General features: G+C 24.3%; 4 protein-coding genes across 7 annotated transcripts; 1 reads left to right on the forward strand and 3 right to left on the reverse strand.

Annotated features, from left to right (window-relative positions):
• The first annotated feature begins 492 nt into the window (after positions 1-492).
• On the forward strand, positions 493-2825 carry LOC124426713 (coiled-coil-helix-coiled-coil-helix domain-containing protein 7). Of its 2 annotated transcripts, none has more exons than XM_046968772.1 (4): positions 493-862; positions 2162-2340; positions 2409-2507; positions 2585-2825. In XM_046968772.1, exons 2-4 carry the CDS (start codon positions 2242-2244, stop codon positions 2690-2692), a joined length of 306 nt encoding a protein of 101 aa, XP_046824728.1. In that variant the 5' UTR covers positions 493-862; positions 2162-2241; the 3' UTR covers positions 2693-2825. The 2 variants fall into 2 exon arrangements, with proteins under 2 accessions (XP_046824728.1, XP_046824727.1); XM_046968771.1 differs by lacking the exon at positions 493-862 and adding an exon at positions 1388-1640.
• Positions 2826-3172: 347 nt separating this feature from the next.
• LOC124426446 (ethanolaminephosphotransferase 1-like) lies at positions 3173-6548 on the reverse strand. Of its 2 annotated transcripts, none has more exons than XM_046968138.1 (8): positions 6270-6548; positions 5883-5946; positions 5608-5800; positions 5132-5394; positions 4887-5044; positions 4624-4804; positions 4181-4357; positions 3173-4103 (listed from the first exon to the last, which is right to left on the reverse strand). In XM_046968138.1, exons 2-8 carry the CDS (start codon positions 5910-5912, stop codon positions 4041-4043), a joined length of 1065 nt encoding a protein of 354 aa, XP_046824094.1. In that variant the 5' UTR covers positions 5913-5946; positions 6270-6548; the 3' UTR covers positions 3173-4040. The 2 variants fall into 2 exon arrangements, with proteins under 2 accessions (XP_046824094.1, XP_046824093.1); XM_046968137.1 differs by having other exon boundaries at positions 5883-5951.
• A 460-nt stretch (positions 6549-7008) lies between these two features.
• On the reverse strand, positions 7009-10529 carry LOC124426880 (G patch domain-containing protein 1 homolog). The gene is made up of 4 exons (XM_046969066.1): positions 10246-10529; positions 9798-10176; positions 9465-9695; positions 7009-9389 (listed from the first exon to the last, which is right to left on the reverse strand). The coding sequence occupies exons 1-4, from the start codon at positions 10307-10309 to the stop codon at positions 7208-7210; spliced, it is 2856 nt and encodes a 951-aa protein (XP_046825022.1). The 5' UTR covers positions 10310-10529; the 3' UTR covers positions 7009-7207.
• Positions 10530-10859: 330 nt separating this feature from the next.
• LOC124426592 (GDNF-inducible zinc finger protein 1-like) lies at positions 10860-13884 on the reverse strand. 2 transcript variants are annotated; one of them, XM_046968442.1, is made up of 6 exons: positions 13067-13884; positions 12729-12916; positions 12481-12657; positions 11954-12425; positions 11801-11845; positions 10860-11452 (listed from the first exon to the last, which is right to left on the reverse strand). In XM_046968442.1, the coding sequence occupies exons 2-6, from the start codon at positions 12909-12911 to the stop codon at positions 11061-11063; spliced, it is 1269 nt and encodes a 422-aa protein (XP_046824398.1). In that variant the 5' UTR covers positions 12912-12916; positions 13067-13884; the 3' UTR covers positions 10860-11060. The 2 variants fall into 2 exon arrangements, with proteins under 2 accessions (XP_046824398.1, XP_046824399.1); XM_046968443.1 differs by lacking the exon at positions 13067-13884 and having other exon boundaries at positions 12775-12916.
• Between the last annotated feature and the right edge of the window lie 827 nt (positions 13885-14711).

The following is a 14711-nucleotide window of genomic DNA, read 5'->3' on the forward strand; positions in this document are numbered from 1 at the left end:
ATTTAGTTCATATACATTCTGTTGGAAGTAAACTTCAAAATATTAGAAATTAACTAAACACAAAAATATGAACAAGATACATGAAAAAAATAAAGTTCTGCACGGCTTTTGGTATCTGTATAGCAGTACATTTTGGAATGATTTTATAACTTTTCTTGATGAAATTTTAATTTGTCTTTACAGGATCTTTGTTAGTTTTTTTCCATCCTAATGTACATACTCCATTTTTACAATCTTTAACTAAATCTGATGGTTGTTCATCTTCATTTGTACATTTGATCTTATTTTTGAATTGCCACCATCTTAAAATAAGTGGTTGCACTAAAAATCTCCATATAATCAATAATAAAGGAATAGCAATGCATGGTATACACGCCATTTTATTCGTCTTTTATTTTCTTTAATAACCTGTAGCATACAAATTATCATATTAATGACATGAATACACAAAATATATCAATTAAGGAATCATTTAAATGCAGAATATTAACTTCGTATCTTTGTTCAATACAATTTATTACTGTTTTAGCAATCAATATTATAGATGGTTTACTTTATCTAATAATAAATTAATATTTATTTGAAAACAAATGCATAACAACTGCGTAACGATAAATGTATTATCTATCATTAGCAAGTATTAACCTTAGACATAGTATCACATAGAGTGGACATCGATAGTAATGTTATATTTTTCCCGTTGTAAGATCAGTGTTTCCTGCCATATCGACAAACTTCGGAGATAGCATAATTAAAATCTCAAATGAGAAGAACAAAAATAAAGAAAATATACCTCGAAGAATTGAATTATCCATATTGTATAAATTGCCATAATTATATAATTTAGTGTATCATCAAAATATTAAGTATTACAATTTTTTTACATTCTTTGAAACAATATTAAATTTAAATCATATATTTCGTTTTATTTAAGTCTTATTTAAAATATTATTAATAAATAATTTAATTATTTAATAACCTAAATTTGAAAAATTATCTTTATAAAAGTAAAAAACGCGTCATGTCGAGTGAATAGCTGATCCTTTCTTGTCATTATCTGCTTTTATAAGTAGATGATAATTAGCTTTAATAATAATTCTAAAAATTCATTTCTGTAAAGACACTACTTAGGATCAAATTTTTCATTTCATAGCTAATATAAAATACCCATCTCACCGATGAAATTTCGTTGTAACAATAATCGTCAGTCATGAATATTGAAATAGAGCAAAGATGTAAGATTTTTAGGATCCTAGATATTACAAATTTTTTAAAATTTTACTTCATAATAAAAGAAGACAAAAATTTATTTTTCCGATATTTCAAAATTAAATGAAAAATAAAAAAAATATATATAATACTATAAAAATATAAAAAATAATTAGTAAAAGTGACTACATTGTGAACATTTTAATTTGGCGCAACGAAAGTAACGTTTTACTATCTTAGTATGTTATTTTTGTATTGCTAGTACTTTCTGTTTTTAAGAGTTTTTGTTGTTCTATTTTTTCTACATCTGTGTGGTTACATCTCTCTGCAGATATAATTTATAAAATAGTAAATATAGTAATAATAATTTATAAAATGGTACAATGTGCATATTTTTGTATGATTGACTCGTACAACGCATATTTTATATGGTATAGTAATTATATGTTGAAATATATATATATTAAAAATGAATATTTTATTATTCATTTAAAAATCTGAGATCTATATAAATAATATATTTTTTAAATGTTATATAATTAAAATGCGCATATCAAAGTAGCGACCATATTTTTATTTTCATTATTGAAGTGTTTAAATAGTTCATTTTATGTCAATGATTAGAAAGTTTACGTATATTACATTTGTAAATACGACAAAACCTTTAATAAAAATATTTGTTACTTATTACATTTGTAGACATATATGTTTTGATCTGTGATATTTTCCACGTATAATATGTTTTTTGTTAATAATAAATATGTTTTATAAAATTATCTATTATGAAATATTAGAATTTAAAACGCATAATATTCTATTAATATTTAGAATGTACTAAACATAAAATAGTTAAAGCTAATTAACAATTTATAAATGCGTGATGTAGTTTCATTTTATTTTATATCCACGTCTATCATCTGATGATTTATAATTAACATAATAAATTATGCAGGTTGCTTATGAAGAGTAAAGAAATTGAATGTTTTTGAAGGCATATAAAATATAATAAAAATCTATATACTTAATTAAAATATGAGCAAGATAAACAATACAGAAATCAATACTTCAAAAGTAAAAAATGTAAAAAATAATTTACGACGGGATCATGAAATAGATAATCCATGTCTAAAGGTATTTTCTGATAAAATGTTATTTATTATAAAATAATAATATACTAAATATGATTATGTAAAAATTAGGAACACGATTTATCTTTACAATGCTTGAGTGATAATAATTATATTCGTGATGCTTGCCAAACTTACTTCCAAAATTATAGGATTTGTCAAAAATTCTGGGTAATATTTACATGAAATTTATATATCAAAATAATTTTTTCATAAATTTAATTATATGAAATCAATTTGTATTACAGCAAAAAATAGTGATTGATCGTAAAAGAAAAAATATCAAACCTTATCTTCCATCTCCAGAAGATCGAGAAAATGTTAAGAATGAATATCTCAAATTTAATATTAAATAGTAATTAATCATGTATATGTATTCATATACATTTCAGAAGAAATGTTCCAGTGATTACCATTTAAATTATTGATTTTAATAAAGTTTGCATGTACAAATGTATTATTTAAAATACAATTGTTATTACAGCAAAATTATAGAAAATTTATTATTATTATTGTAATAAATTGTATAAAATGTAAGATATTTTAAGTTTTTTCAACGATTGAATATATTTTTGTCTATATTTACATTATACACACTTTTACTTTAAAAATATTGCTTATTTTAATTATATGTGTTATAATTTTTGTTAATAAATCCGAAATTTATTCAAGAATTCATAAAGACGAATAGTTAGAAGAAATATTGTATTATTGTATGGCACACTAACAACAAATCATAATAATTTCTGCAATTGTAAAAATTATATTATTAATACAACAATTGTATTATACGTAAATAATAAATACATCTTTTTTTTAAAGTATACACTTTGGCCTTGGAGTGAATACATTTATATTTATATAATATCATAAGTAACATTTTTTATCAATATTTATATATGTAGTTCAAGATTAATGTATTTATTTTATTTTCCTTGTACGTAAAGTAAAATTGAGATTTCTAAAGTACGTAATTCCTTATAAAGTAATCGTCTTGATTATTTTAATTATACTTTTTGAATTATTAAGAACCAAAATAAATTAACACGTTACATGTTATTCAAATTTTTTCAGTAATATTATAATAGCCAAATACTCAGTACTCACAATCAGTTCAATTATAAAGTCATCTGGTGATTATTTTTTGGCATAATTTAAAAAAATTTTCTCAAACATATTTTCAAGTGTTAATTCAATAAGATAAAACATATAAACATGTATTCACGATATACATAAGTATACAAATAACTATCAATACACAACATATAAGGAATAATACCTGTAAGAACTAAAAACACATTCAATATATATATGTAGTGAAATTAGTAATATAAAGGTGAATATTCACACGTACAGATAAAGTTAAGCTAAAAATTATAGTAAAATAATGATATATGAAGTCAATAATCAATAAATTAGACAATTTTGCTCCATTACTTAAAGGAATTGATGACATATTTAAATCAATATGACATTTATCAGGTGTCAAGTAAAGGAGTGTATGCTTACAATTTTAAATAGTTACATTGTAGTAATATTAGACTTAAATTACTTCGGTTTCCTATACAAGTGAGTTATTATTTGATCTATGATTTTCGTATGTCACTAACCATTGGGTTCCAAATCTCCTTTCCTTTTTATTCTTATTGCCTCTTATCCGGTCTGTTGTTCTTTTTATTTCTAACATGTATTATCCACAAGTAGTCAATCAGAATGATCCTTTATATGGAATGTATGAATTCGAAAATGACGGCACATTTGGCGCACCTAAAGTAAATGTTTATTCTCCATTTATTATTAAATCATTGTAGAATTCCAATAACATAATAAAAATGTAGACATACCACACAGGTACCATAGTGAATGTGGGCAAGTAAGGATAAAATTGATACAAAGTACATAGATTTAAGATCTATTTCAGGCAAGACAAATGAAAGAATAGCTGCTATTGTCACCGGTAATAATATCCATGGCAATATTTCACATCTAGTATTGCTCATTTGAGACACAATTAAACGACACTGTAATGTATGAAAAATAGCGTATTTAAATGTCTTTATAAGCAAATATTTTTTCATACATTTACAAAAAAAAAAAAAAATTGATTTTTAAATTTTATAATACAATTTGTAATATTATCAAATTATGCATAGTATAAGATATATATATATATATACAGATAAGTAATTTTTACTAACCAAAATATTAGATTATAAAAACATATTTATCGATTAAAAGCATATTTCTTGTTTTTATTATATAAAAGTATTATTTAATACTGACTTACGCATATATTAGAAAAAGTAGTACCAATGGCAAAATATATGATACGAGGATCTTTTTCCAATACATTTTGTTGTGAGAATAATATCCAAAGTGTAGAAATCATAAATAATAATACTAAAGGCACCAATGGTCTTATTGCTTCTGGAAATGTTCTCATTTTTCCTGTCTTATCTCTATATGATCTATAAATTAATAATAAATATATTACAATAAGTAAAGTTAATCATTTCTAAACAAAGCATATTAAAAGTCAATTATACTAACTTGTATATATTCCAAAGTACAACTGGTAAATTTGATACAAGGGCACTAACATATAATAACATTTCAAACATTATTCCTGCTGATATTCCTCCTGGCAAGTAAAATTTCCATGCTTCATGACCTCCTACGCTGGTCAGGATAAATACCAAGATAGTTGCCTAAGATTAAAAAAACATACTTAAATATTATGAATAATAAGATAATTATAAAATATAGTGCAATAAAAATTTATGAACACAACCAACCAACATAGATGCATCATATCCCCAAGGAAGGAATAGCACACCTGTATTGTATTTCTCCCAGTGACTTAAATAAAAATTAACAAATACATTCCAAAGTATGAAATACATTCGTAATGGGGAAACACTATGATCTGTCCTTCCAAAAACTGAGTACATACAAACAGTGATTAACATTGCTGTCCAACTGTCCAAACCATGATCAAACAATTCACCCAAAGGCCCAGAAGTTTGTGTACGTCTTGCTTGTTTTCCATCAATACCATCTAAATATAATTCAAATTACTATATTATAAAATTGATATAATATAATTATTGTAACGCATAATTATAACTTAATATAAGTTAAACAATATAGATAATAATTATGCTTCTTATATATTATGTATTGTTATTGAAAATGCATATAATTAAATTTACTAACATCCTAAATAAATGTCACATTACTTCCTGGAAATATAATATAATTTCCTACTTACCAAGTGTATATGCCATAAAGATATTAAATGCAGCTATTGCAAATACCCAACGAGGTATAGGAGAATATTGTGAATGATCATCACTTGATGCATAAAAATAATAATCAAATGTTGCAAATACCACAAAGTTTAATACGGTAAAAAGAAATCCAGAGAACGTTAATACATTTGGTGCTACCCACTTTGGACAATACTGGAAAAATTAAAAATATGACAGGGATATTTTTTCTGTAAATTGTAAGTATGATTATATAAAAGTAATACAAAATTTATACCTCAACAACTTTATTCCAAAATGGATGCATAACATACACACTAAGGGGACTCGTATCCAATGAGCTATACTAAAAAAAAGAAAAAAAAAAAAAAAAAAGAAAAAATAAAAAAAAATAAAATAAAAACAAATGTAAATATATATATATATATATTAATATGAAGATATACAATTACAAATCTCATACATTATAAAATCTAATGAATTAATAAAACAATAAATATAATTACGCACAAATATATTTTTATTTACTTCAATTATGTTTATTAATCATAACTATATTTGTTTGTTTTATATTGATTTACTGTTTTAATTTGTAATATTGTGTTTATTGGAAGCGTATAAAAAGATACAAAAAAAATAATTATCATAGAAAATAATCACTTACTTTATAATTTTCAAAACCAGTCAAATGTTCTTCCGATAAATATTCTGTTTCGAGATTCATTTTTTGATACATCATAAGATAAATCTAACCTTTATAATTCGAGTACTTTATTTTTGAAATATTTAATACCTGTTGTATTAGTTTGTAAATATACATGAAAGATTTAGTTTTTAATACCAATTATTCCGACCCTTCCTAAAACAATTTAAAATGATATATATTGTACATAACAGCAATCTTTTATATAGCGCCCATTCATTGTCATTGAACAACGGAAATTTAGTATAGATTCTCTATCTTAAAACTATTGACAAATTCGTGCGCCTCTGTAAAGATAAATACAAACTAAAGCGAACACGCGGGTTATTCAAAACACATAAAAATAGAAGCATAGTATCAGCAATGCTGTATTATACGATAGTTAGGTAAATAAATTAAAATTAGGATTAAATAAATTTGAGTTGTTAATCGTTTTCATATCTTAAAATAGTTAAAAAAAATGTTCAATTAAATTTATCGTTATTTATTTTACATTAAAACATTTAATGTAAAAAGAGGCCAAAATTTTATACAATATTGTATTTAAACTCTTTTAAATTATATCAAAAGCAATATATATCTTTATTATAAAGATAGAAAATTATTTAATTATTTTTAACAACTTTTTTGTTAATATTTAAGAAAGCTTCATCATTCAATAGAAAAATGTATTGTATTATATTCATTAAATTAAATTTTATGATCAGTTATATTATCTTTTTATTTCTAAATAATATAAAGTTGTTTCATTTTCTAGATATACATTAATAACATTCAACTTTATGAAAAAACTGATGTATTCTACATAACAAATATTCATGTAATATTTAATTCTAAAATATAACACATAAAAAAAAGATAAAAGCTAAGAAACCTTTAACTCTCTAAAGGTTATTTAATTAACGTTTATGCTTTTTGGATTTTCGCTTACTTTTTGAACTTTTATGTTCTTTATGTTTATGTTTCTTTTTAACTTTTTTTGATTTCTTTGTTTTATGTAATTCCACCCACTTTCCTTGAAAATCTTCTACGACTTTTGGTACTATGACGCTTTTACAAATAGGCCTTGAAAATTCTGTACTTCCAGTAGAATCTGTTAAAATATTTCCATCTTTGATCAATCTTGAAGGAAGCATCGGTCCATATACTTTCTCTGGTAATGGCATTTGTAGCGTATCACAGGTATTATTTTCGTAATTTTGTTCAATGATAGTCTGTGGTTCTAATTGCAAACTCGTTCCTTTTTCTTTGATATTACTCTCAATATCTTCTGTACTGACATGTGTTTTTTTTACAAGGTCCTCAAGATCCAATTTGGCAAAAATGCCTCTAGGTGGTGACATATTTCTTGATATATTAACATCATTCGAAGAATCACCAATCAACACTGACTTTACAACTTCGTTATCGATATTTTCTTCTATCTCTGTTTCTGATTCTTCGCTACTACTAAGAAAAATTGCTCTAAAAAGATCTTTTTTTTCTTCTGAATTCTTTTTATGAGCTATACTAGTCTCTTTGTGTTGAGATTTTTCAATGTCTGCCAAAATTTGATGTTGTTCTATATTTAGCATATTACTTTCTTCATTAAGAAATTCTTGTTCAGTATTGCATTTCAATAATTTTGTTGAAGGTACCTCATGGACTGTTTTGCCAAATATTTTTTCATATGAAGCTTCAAAATTCTTCATTTTTTCTGACATTATTTCTGGTTCCTGATTTTCAACAGAAGTCTTATAGTACGTGGAAGAAGGAAGTGCATAATCTTTTATGAATTCATCTTTATATGAGGTAGATGCCTTATTATCTATGTCTTTGCCAATTGTGTCAGTTACTTTTAAAAATCTGGAGGATACATCTAAATCTAATGAATTAAATACTGAAAACCTCGGTTTCTTCTCTATTTTAGTTTGTATACAACTATTTCGTGGTTCAGGAATATTAAATCTTTTACATACAATACTTGCAGGTTGCCATTCAATTATCTCTCGAGTTAGTTTTCCAAACATTTCCATCTTGGCAGCTTCATCTTTTTGCTTTTCTAAACTATCAGTTATATTTATTATATATTTATTTGAGTTATTTATATCATTATCATTACTTGATTCTTGTTCAATAGATTTAGTTGCTTTTTTAAATTCAACAAGTTCTAAATCTTTGTCTGATTTAATCGTAGAAAGTGATTGTATGTTATCATATTTATGTTTATCATTAGTTTTTAAACAAGTAAGGGTCTGTTCAAATCGTTCTTGTTTATTTTGATCAGTTAAAACTGGACTCTTATAAATTTGGTTATTAACTGATTCTACATTGGCGAATGAAGAAGAGCTATTTAAATGTGTTGGTATATTTAATAATCCAGAAGTGATTTGTTCTGTACCTGTGACACCACCACTGACAAATGTTTTTGTATTTAATTTGCCCACCCACATACTATTTACTTGTGTTTTTGGTTTTTCAACTACTTTTTCACTATTTTTTGCCTTTTGATTTTCTGATGAATTCAATGGTTCTGATATTGAATTATCAACAGGCATAGAAATTGTAGAATTTAATGTTTTTGCAGTTGTGTCAAGTTTTCCTTGAATTGCTGTATCAGTGAAATTAATGTCTTGTAAGATTTTAGCTCTTTTTATAACATTAAGGCTCTTCTTCTTCTCATTAATTGATTGATGTGGGATAGGTGGAAAAAATCTACTTTTTCTGGTAATATGAATTGCGCAATAGTTTTTTGGAAGACAAGGCAATGCAAAAGTCTTTCTATAATTTAATTTATCTTTTGCTTGTACAAATCCTTCTATACAATTGCTTCCATTGTCATTTGAAATATTATCCTTCGACCATCTTGTTTTACTTTTGCGTTCTGGTCCCAATACAGAATCATATCGGGACATATCTTCTCTTTCATATATATCCTCATCATCTGCTTCAAAAGCACCAACTCCAAATGCATGTCCAAATATTGGAAGGATTTTATTATTGCTTTGATAATTATATTCTTCGTTAATTTGATTAGATAATATATTTTGTCTATTTAACCCACTATATCCAATACCAAAGTAATTATCTTTTCCCTTAGATCTATAAAATATAAGAGTTTAAAATAATAAAATCGGTAAAAAATAAATATAATTATAATCATAAAATTATATTTACTTAAAAGGCTCATAATCATCAGGAGCAAATGTAATATTAGGTGTTTCATCGTCAGAATCAATATTACTATCAATTTCTTTTTCTTCATTTTTGGGTAAGGAACAGCCATATACTTTAATTCTTTCAATCTGTTGTTTTGCTTTAATCTTCTCTTTCTTTGTAATCCTATTTCCTATTCCTTGTCCTGGTTTCCATCCCATTTTTTTCAGAAGAGCAATACCAACTGTTTCTCTATAATTTTTATATCATATTGAAATAATAACGTTTATACAATGGTTTTGCTTTATTTATATATTTTATGTCTAATTATAATCAATTTTAATAACCACTTACCTGACAGGCCTCAAAAGTTCTTTTAATACAGGATTATATGATAGAGATCGATTATTAATTATTTCAGTTCTTCCTCTTTTTGTACCTTTTTGTCCATGATACTCGTAGTCACTATTGGCTCTAATACCTTTTGGTGCTATGCCAAATATGCTTACATCTTCTTCATCCATAAAATCTTCTGGTTGTTGTTCGATTGTTTTTGCTTTACTACCTCTTGAGGATTTAAACTGTTGTGGTTTCCATCCATCACGCGTTCCAACAGTATTAAAATATCCCGCAGAAAAACCACCGGTGAAAGCACCATGAAATCTACGTCTACCTTGCGCGTCATATGCATATTGATCTTCTACTGTTACAGCTTTTTTCCTTGGTAAATTTTCTGTAAAATTCATTTAAAATTCAAGATATAAACATCCGATATATAAAAAATTAAATTCATTTATAGTACCTTCATCTAAAGGTTCCAAAGGTATACCAAAAGTTGCATAATTTTCGTCCTCAGAATCACTCATTTCTTTTTACGTTTATATATAACACAATGCTTGAAGTTTATAATAATTAAATAAAAAATATTATTTAACCCCGAGTACACTTTGTAAACATAATATCATGGAGGTTATGGTGCATGTCAGTGATTTCAACGTATACTATCATATGCTCCGATTGATACTCTACCAATACCAATATATACTCACATACATTGTGCGCACGCATACATTGATCGATATCGACTTTTGCAAATGATTTAGATACATTCATATATACGAGATGAAACAAATAATCCAATTTTTATTTGGATAAACGATTTATGTACTTATATAATTTCATAACAACGTTTTTTTTTTGCATAATACTAATATGAATTATATTAAAAGATAAATACTAATATTTTTAATAAAATTGTAATTTAAAAATGTGCTTGTGAGTGTATGTGTAATAATTTATTTTCTTTAAAGTTATTATAGTGTAACTCAAATTATAAAATATCTATGAAGAAACATTAAAACAACTGAATTTTTATGATATTAGTAGTCAAGAAATCAGTAAATGAAAGTCAAGAAATATACATCAGATTTTATTTATATAAATTTATCATTATCAGATGTAACTTATTAAATATGGATAGTCATGAATTATTTATAAAGCTGTATAATAAGTTGTTTAAATAACTATTGTAACAATTTCTAATAACTAATCTTGTAATATCCTAATAATTATTATTATTATTGTAGTATATAAAAATAGTTGTAATCTTGTCTATTTCTAATTACTATTATTAACAAGTGATTTATTATGTTTATCCCGTTTAGCATTATGATAAAGGTAAGAGTGTACACGCAAGCTATTGCTGTTTTTATATTTATTGCCACAAAGCTTACATGTAAGACTTTCAAGTGGACCATGAATATAACGAATATGTAATTTCAAATTTTCTCTGCGTGTAAAATTACGAAGGCACCAAGAACATGAATAAACCCGCATTAATTTACCCTTTTCCATGCAGAATGTTGGTCTAATTTCTGAAACTAAACGCTGTGTTGTTTCCAGGGATAATGTACTACTAGAATTAGCTTTGATATATCTATGCTTTTTGTCACCATTAGCTGCATCATATGTCAAATTTTTATGTTCTTCTATCACCATATTAGTCAGACCTAATACATTTATACATATATTATTAATAGACACATAAAAATAATATATAAAATAATATACAAAAAAAATTTAACAAACTGCAAAATTTTTTCAATCCAAAAATAAGCTATTAAATTGATAAGAATTGAATTATTCTTAGTGAAGACATATAGTGAAGACTTTGAAACAATATGTGGTCCAATTGCTGAATATGTTTACTTTTAGTTTTCTCTTTTTTTATAGTATGGAAAAAATAATGGAACTATTTTGTATTCAGGAACTTTTCACTATTAATATTTTCATAGCATTTTAATTAGCATTCGAATTATTCATAGCATTAATGATATATACCAAGCTGTAACACATACCAAGAGATTGATCAGCAGATTTTAATTGCATATCTGATTTAGAATCTGAAACATTAAATAAAATTCCAAGCATCAAATTCGTTTATTGCATTAAAACAATTATGTATAACATAAATTTTAATTCCGGTATAATTATAGATGTTTTTCTATTACCTGATTTATGTATATTCTCAATATTACAAAATACTTTATTTAACATTTGTGATTTATACATTGCTTTTACATCCATATCATTTATATAATTTGAGGATTTGTATTGTATTTTTTTTGTGTGATTTATGTCAGAAGTACAATCAAATGGTTCCTTTGTAGTCTGAGTGTCAATATTTTTATACGTTTCAATAAATAATGTCCTTTGTGGACTATAGTCTGTATGAGAAACTAATTTTGTAGTATAAGGAATTTCATTTGATATATTTCTTTCCATAATATTGAAACCCTTCATTACAGAATCTGAAGGAAGAACTGTATTTTCTTTTTGTACCAGTTTACATTTCAAAGATTCTGTTAATTTCTCACATTGATAAATATCTTCTATGGAAGTAAGATGATTTTCTCTATCTGTTTTTATATCAAAATAACAATCCATTTCTTGGATATTATTATCCAATATTTTGTCTTTTTTCTAAAACCAAAGAACAATAAATTTATTGCTGTGAACTTTAATCAAAATAACATACCTCATCTCTTTCTGTGGTTAATCCTTTTATCTGCAATATTTCTGCTACTTTTAAAAAATTGCCAATATCTTCTTGTTTAATATTAACTTCGCCTTGATATATGAATTGAAGCATAGCAGATAAATCATGATAATTGACGTCTTTTAATATTACAATTGGGTGTTTATAAGAATTTTCCTATAGCACAAATTAATTTAATATAGCACAAAAAAGATTTTTTTATAAATATTTCTACAATAATGATATACCTTAAAAAGTCTATTAAAATAAGTACTACAAACTGATAATATTAACTTATGTGCTCTTAAAATTTTGCCTTCAGCTATTAAAGTTACATCAACAAGTTGTTCATCAATTAATAAAGTATATAAACTGGAAGATAAATTTCTCGAAAAACTATTCCATATTAAAGAGAATTGTTCTCCAGGCATTGTTGCTGTAATGAAGTAATAGAACTTTTTAAAAAAATATGTAATTACATAGGTATCTAAACAATTTACTAATAAAAAAACAGTATTATATAATATCATTAATATAACATAAATGATATTTAAAAAATTATATTATCCAAAAATAAGCGTAGTACCTTAAACAAATAACCCATAAAAATTACAAAGTATTTTGGAACTTGTTCTTCTATTATGTATGTATACATGTAAATATATGTGTATGATTAAAAGCATATGATAATTATAAATAACACATAATAACACATTATAGTCTTTATTCTCATTTCAAATATTCTTTTCAGAATTTAATAGTATCTGGAATTCTATTTATTATGATCTTAAAGTAAAATTTGATAAAAAGATTAAATAAGAAGTAAGCATTTTGTATCACGCAATAGAAGTGTAAGTACAGTCACTACTTCGTTCGCGTCAATTTCGTTCGCGCCAAGTTTAAAAGATGTTAATTTATATAGATTGTAAACTTGAAATTGTAAATTTTTAAATAAATAATCAAAAATTAAATAAAAGTTACAACTTTGGTATCGTTTAATTATAAATCAAATCTAAATAAAAATATTTAGAAAGAAAAATGTTATCGATAAAAAAATTAAAAAACATCTAATACACAAAAAGAGTATGTCCTCTCCGTAGTTTCTTCCGCTCTAAACCTGCTTGTATATTATTGGGATTATGATTTTATGATGACAAATTCAAATATATTTTTTTTATAACTACTAAATTGCTTTTTGTAGCATAAATAAAGTACCGAAACTTACAGATTTTTTTATAACACAGAAATAAATGATACGTATTAATAAACCCTTTAAAATTAAATTAAAAAAATAGATGTTTTCCATTATTCGATCATAACTCTAAATTATTTAAATATAATTAATAATATATAATTATAATGCAACAGTGATTACCTTATAATATCTTATTCGTTGAACAAAACGAATATCTTTACTTATAAGGATATAGAAAACAAATAAATAAAAAAGATTGATAAAAGTAATATGTATAATAAAATTTCTAAATGGATTATTTCTTCGTATTTTATATAAAGTTTTTATACTTCAAATTGTTGATACATTCAAAAAATATTGTTTTCTATCACATGTATATATATTAACACGATGTATATATGTATTTTATATTCATACAACCAAAACAAAAAAGAGTATTTTCATGAAATAAAAATGGTAATCGATTATTTGTAAAAATTTTGTAACATTTTAAAGTGTGACCTTAATGAGCCAAATGCTTTGGTTATTACATATTTACATGAGTTACGTCATATAGTTTTGGTGTAACTGTATCACAAAAATAAGTAGTCTTTAATATTAACTTATCTAATTTAAACAGAACTCACTGTTTAATACATGATATTTATATGATAAATTTAATAATGATTGAATATAAACACAAATAATTATATTGTATCATGATATATTTAAAAATATCTTTTCTATTATCAAATTTAAATATATCTACCGAATAAAAAGAAGTTTCATTAACAGTTGAATGTAATTTAATAATTATGTTTAAAGATAATTTCTTTAAATAATCGTACTAATACATAGTTTAATAATAATGTATCAAAATGTATTTTATAAGCAAATCTAAAAAGAATTTATTAAATATAATCAATTTATGATTGTAATATGAGCGATAAAATATTAGTTTTATACTTTTAAAATATATTGCATGTCTTTTTACATTTATAGATATCCATATAGAATTGTACCATGTATAGAGAGTATTTATTATATTTTTTCTATT

Source organism: Vespa crabro, chromosome 9, assembly GCF_910589235.1.
Source record: "Vespa crabro chromosome 9, iyVesCrab1.2, whole genome shotgun sequence".
NCBI classification, from domain to species: Eukaryota; Metazoa; Arthropoda; class Insecta; order Hymenoptera; family Vespidae; genus Vespa; species Vespa crabro.

Bases quoted from the DNA above. Each gene is read 5' to 3' on its own strand.
- LOC124426713 (XM_046968772.1), top strand. From the start codon at position 2,242: ATGAGCAAGATAAACAATACAGAAATCAATACTTCAAAAGTAAAAAAT. The intron at 2,341-2,408 runs GTATTTTCTGAT...TGTAAAAATTAG, and splicing joins TAGATAATCCATGTCTAAAG to GAACACGATTTATCTTTACA. The intron at 2,508-2,584 runs GTAATATTTACA...TTTGTATTACAG, and splicing joins GGATTTGTCAAAAATTCTGG to CAAAAAATAGTGATTGATCG.
- LOC124426446 (XM_046968137.1), bottom strand. From the start codon at position 6,344: ATGATGTATCAAAAAATGAATCTCGAAACAGAATATTTATCGGAAGAA. The intron at 5,395-5,607 runs GTAAGTAGGAAA...AATTATATTTAG, and splicing joins CTTTATGGCATATACACTTG to ATGGTATTGATGGAAAACAA. The intron at 4,104-4,180 runs GTATGTCTACAT...CATTTACTTTAG, and splicing joins TTCACTATGGTACCTGTGTG to GTGCGCCAAATGTGCCGTCA.
- LOC124426880 (XM_046969066.1), bottom strand. From the start codon at position 10,309: ATGAGTGATTCTGAGGACGAAAATTATGCAACTTTTGGTATACCTTTG. The intron at 10,177-10,245 runs GTACTATAAATG...TGAATTTTACAG, and splicing joins TTTGGAACCTTTAGATGAAG to AAAATTTACCAAGGAAAAAA. The intron at 9,390-9,464 runs GTAAATATAATT...TATATTTTATAG, and splicing joins GATGATTATGAGCCTTTTAA to ATCTAAGGGAAAAGATAATT.
- LOC124426592 (XM_046968442.1), bottom strand. From the start codon at position 12,911: ATGCCTGGAGAACAATTCTCTTTAATATGGAATAGTTTTTCGAGAAAT. The intron at 12,426-12,480 runs GTATGTTATTTT...CTTTGGTTTTAG, and splicing joins TAACCACAGAAAGAGATGAG to AAAAAAGACAAAATATTGGA. The intron at 11,453-11,800 runs GTATGTGTTACA...TAAATGTATTAG, and splicing joins ATCTGCTGATCAATCTCTTG to GTCTGACTAATATGGTGATA.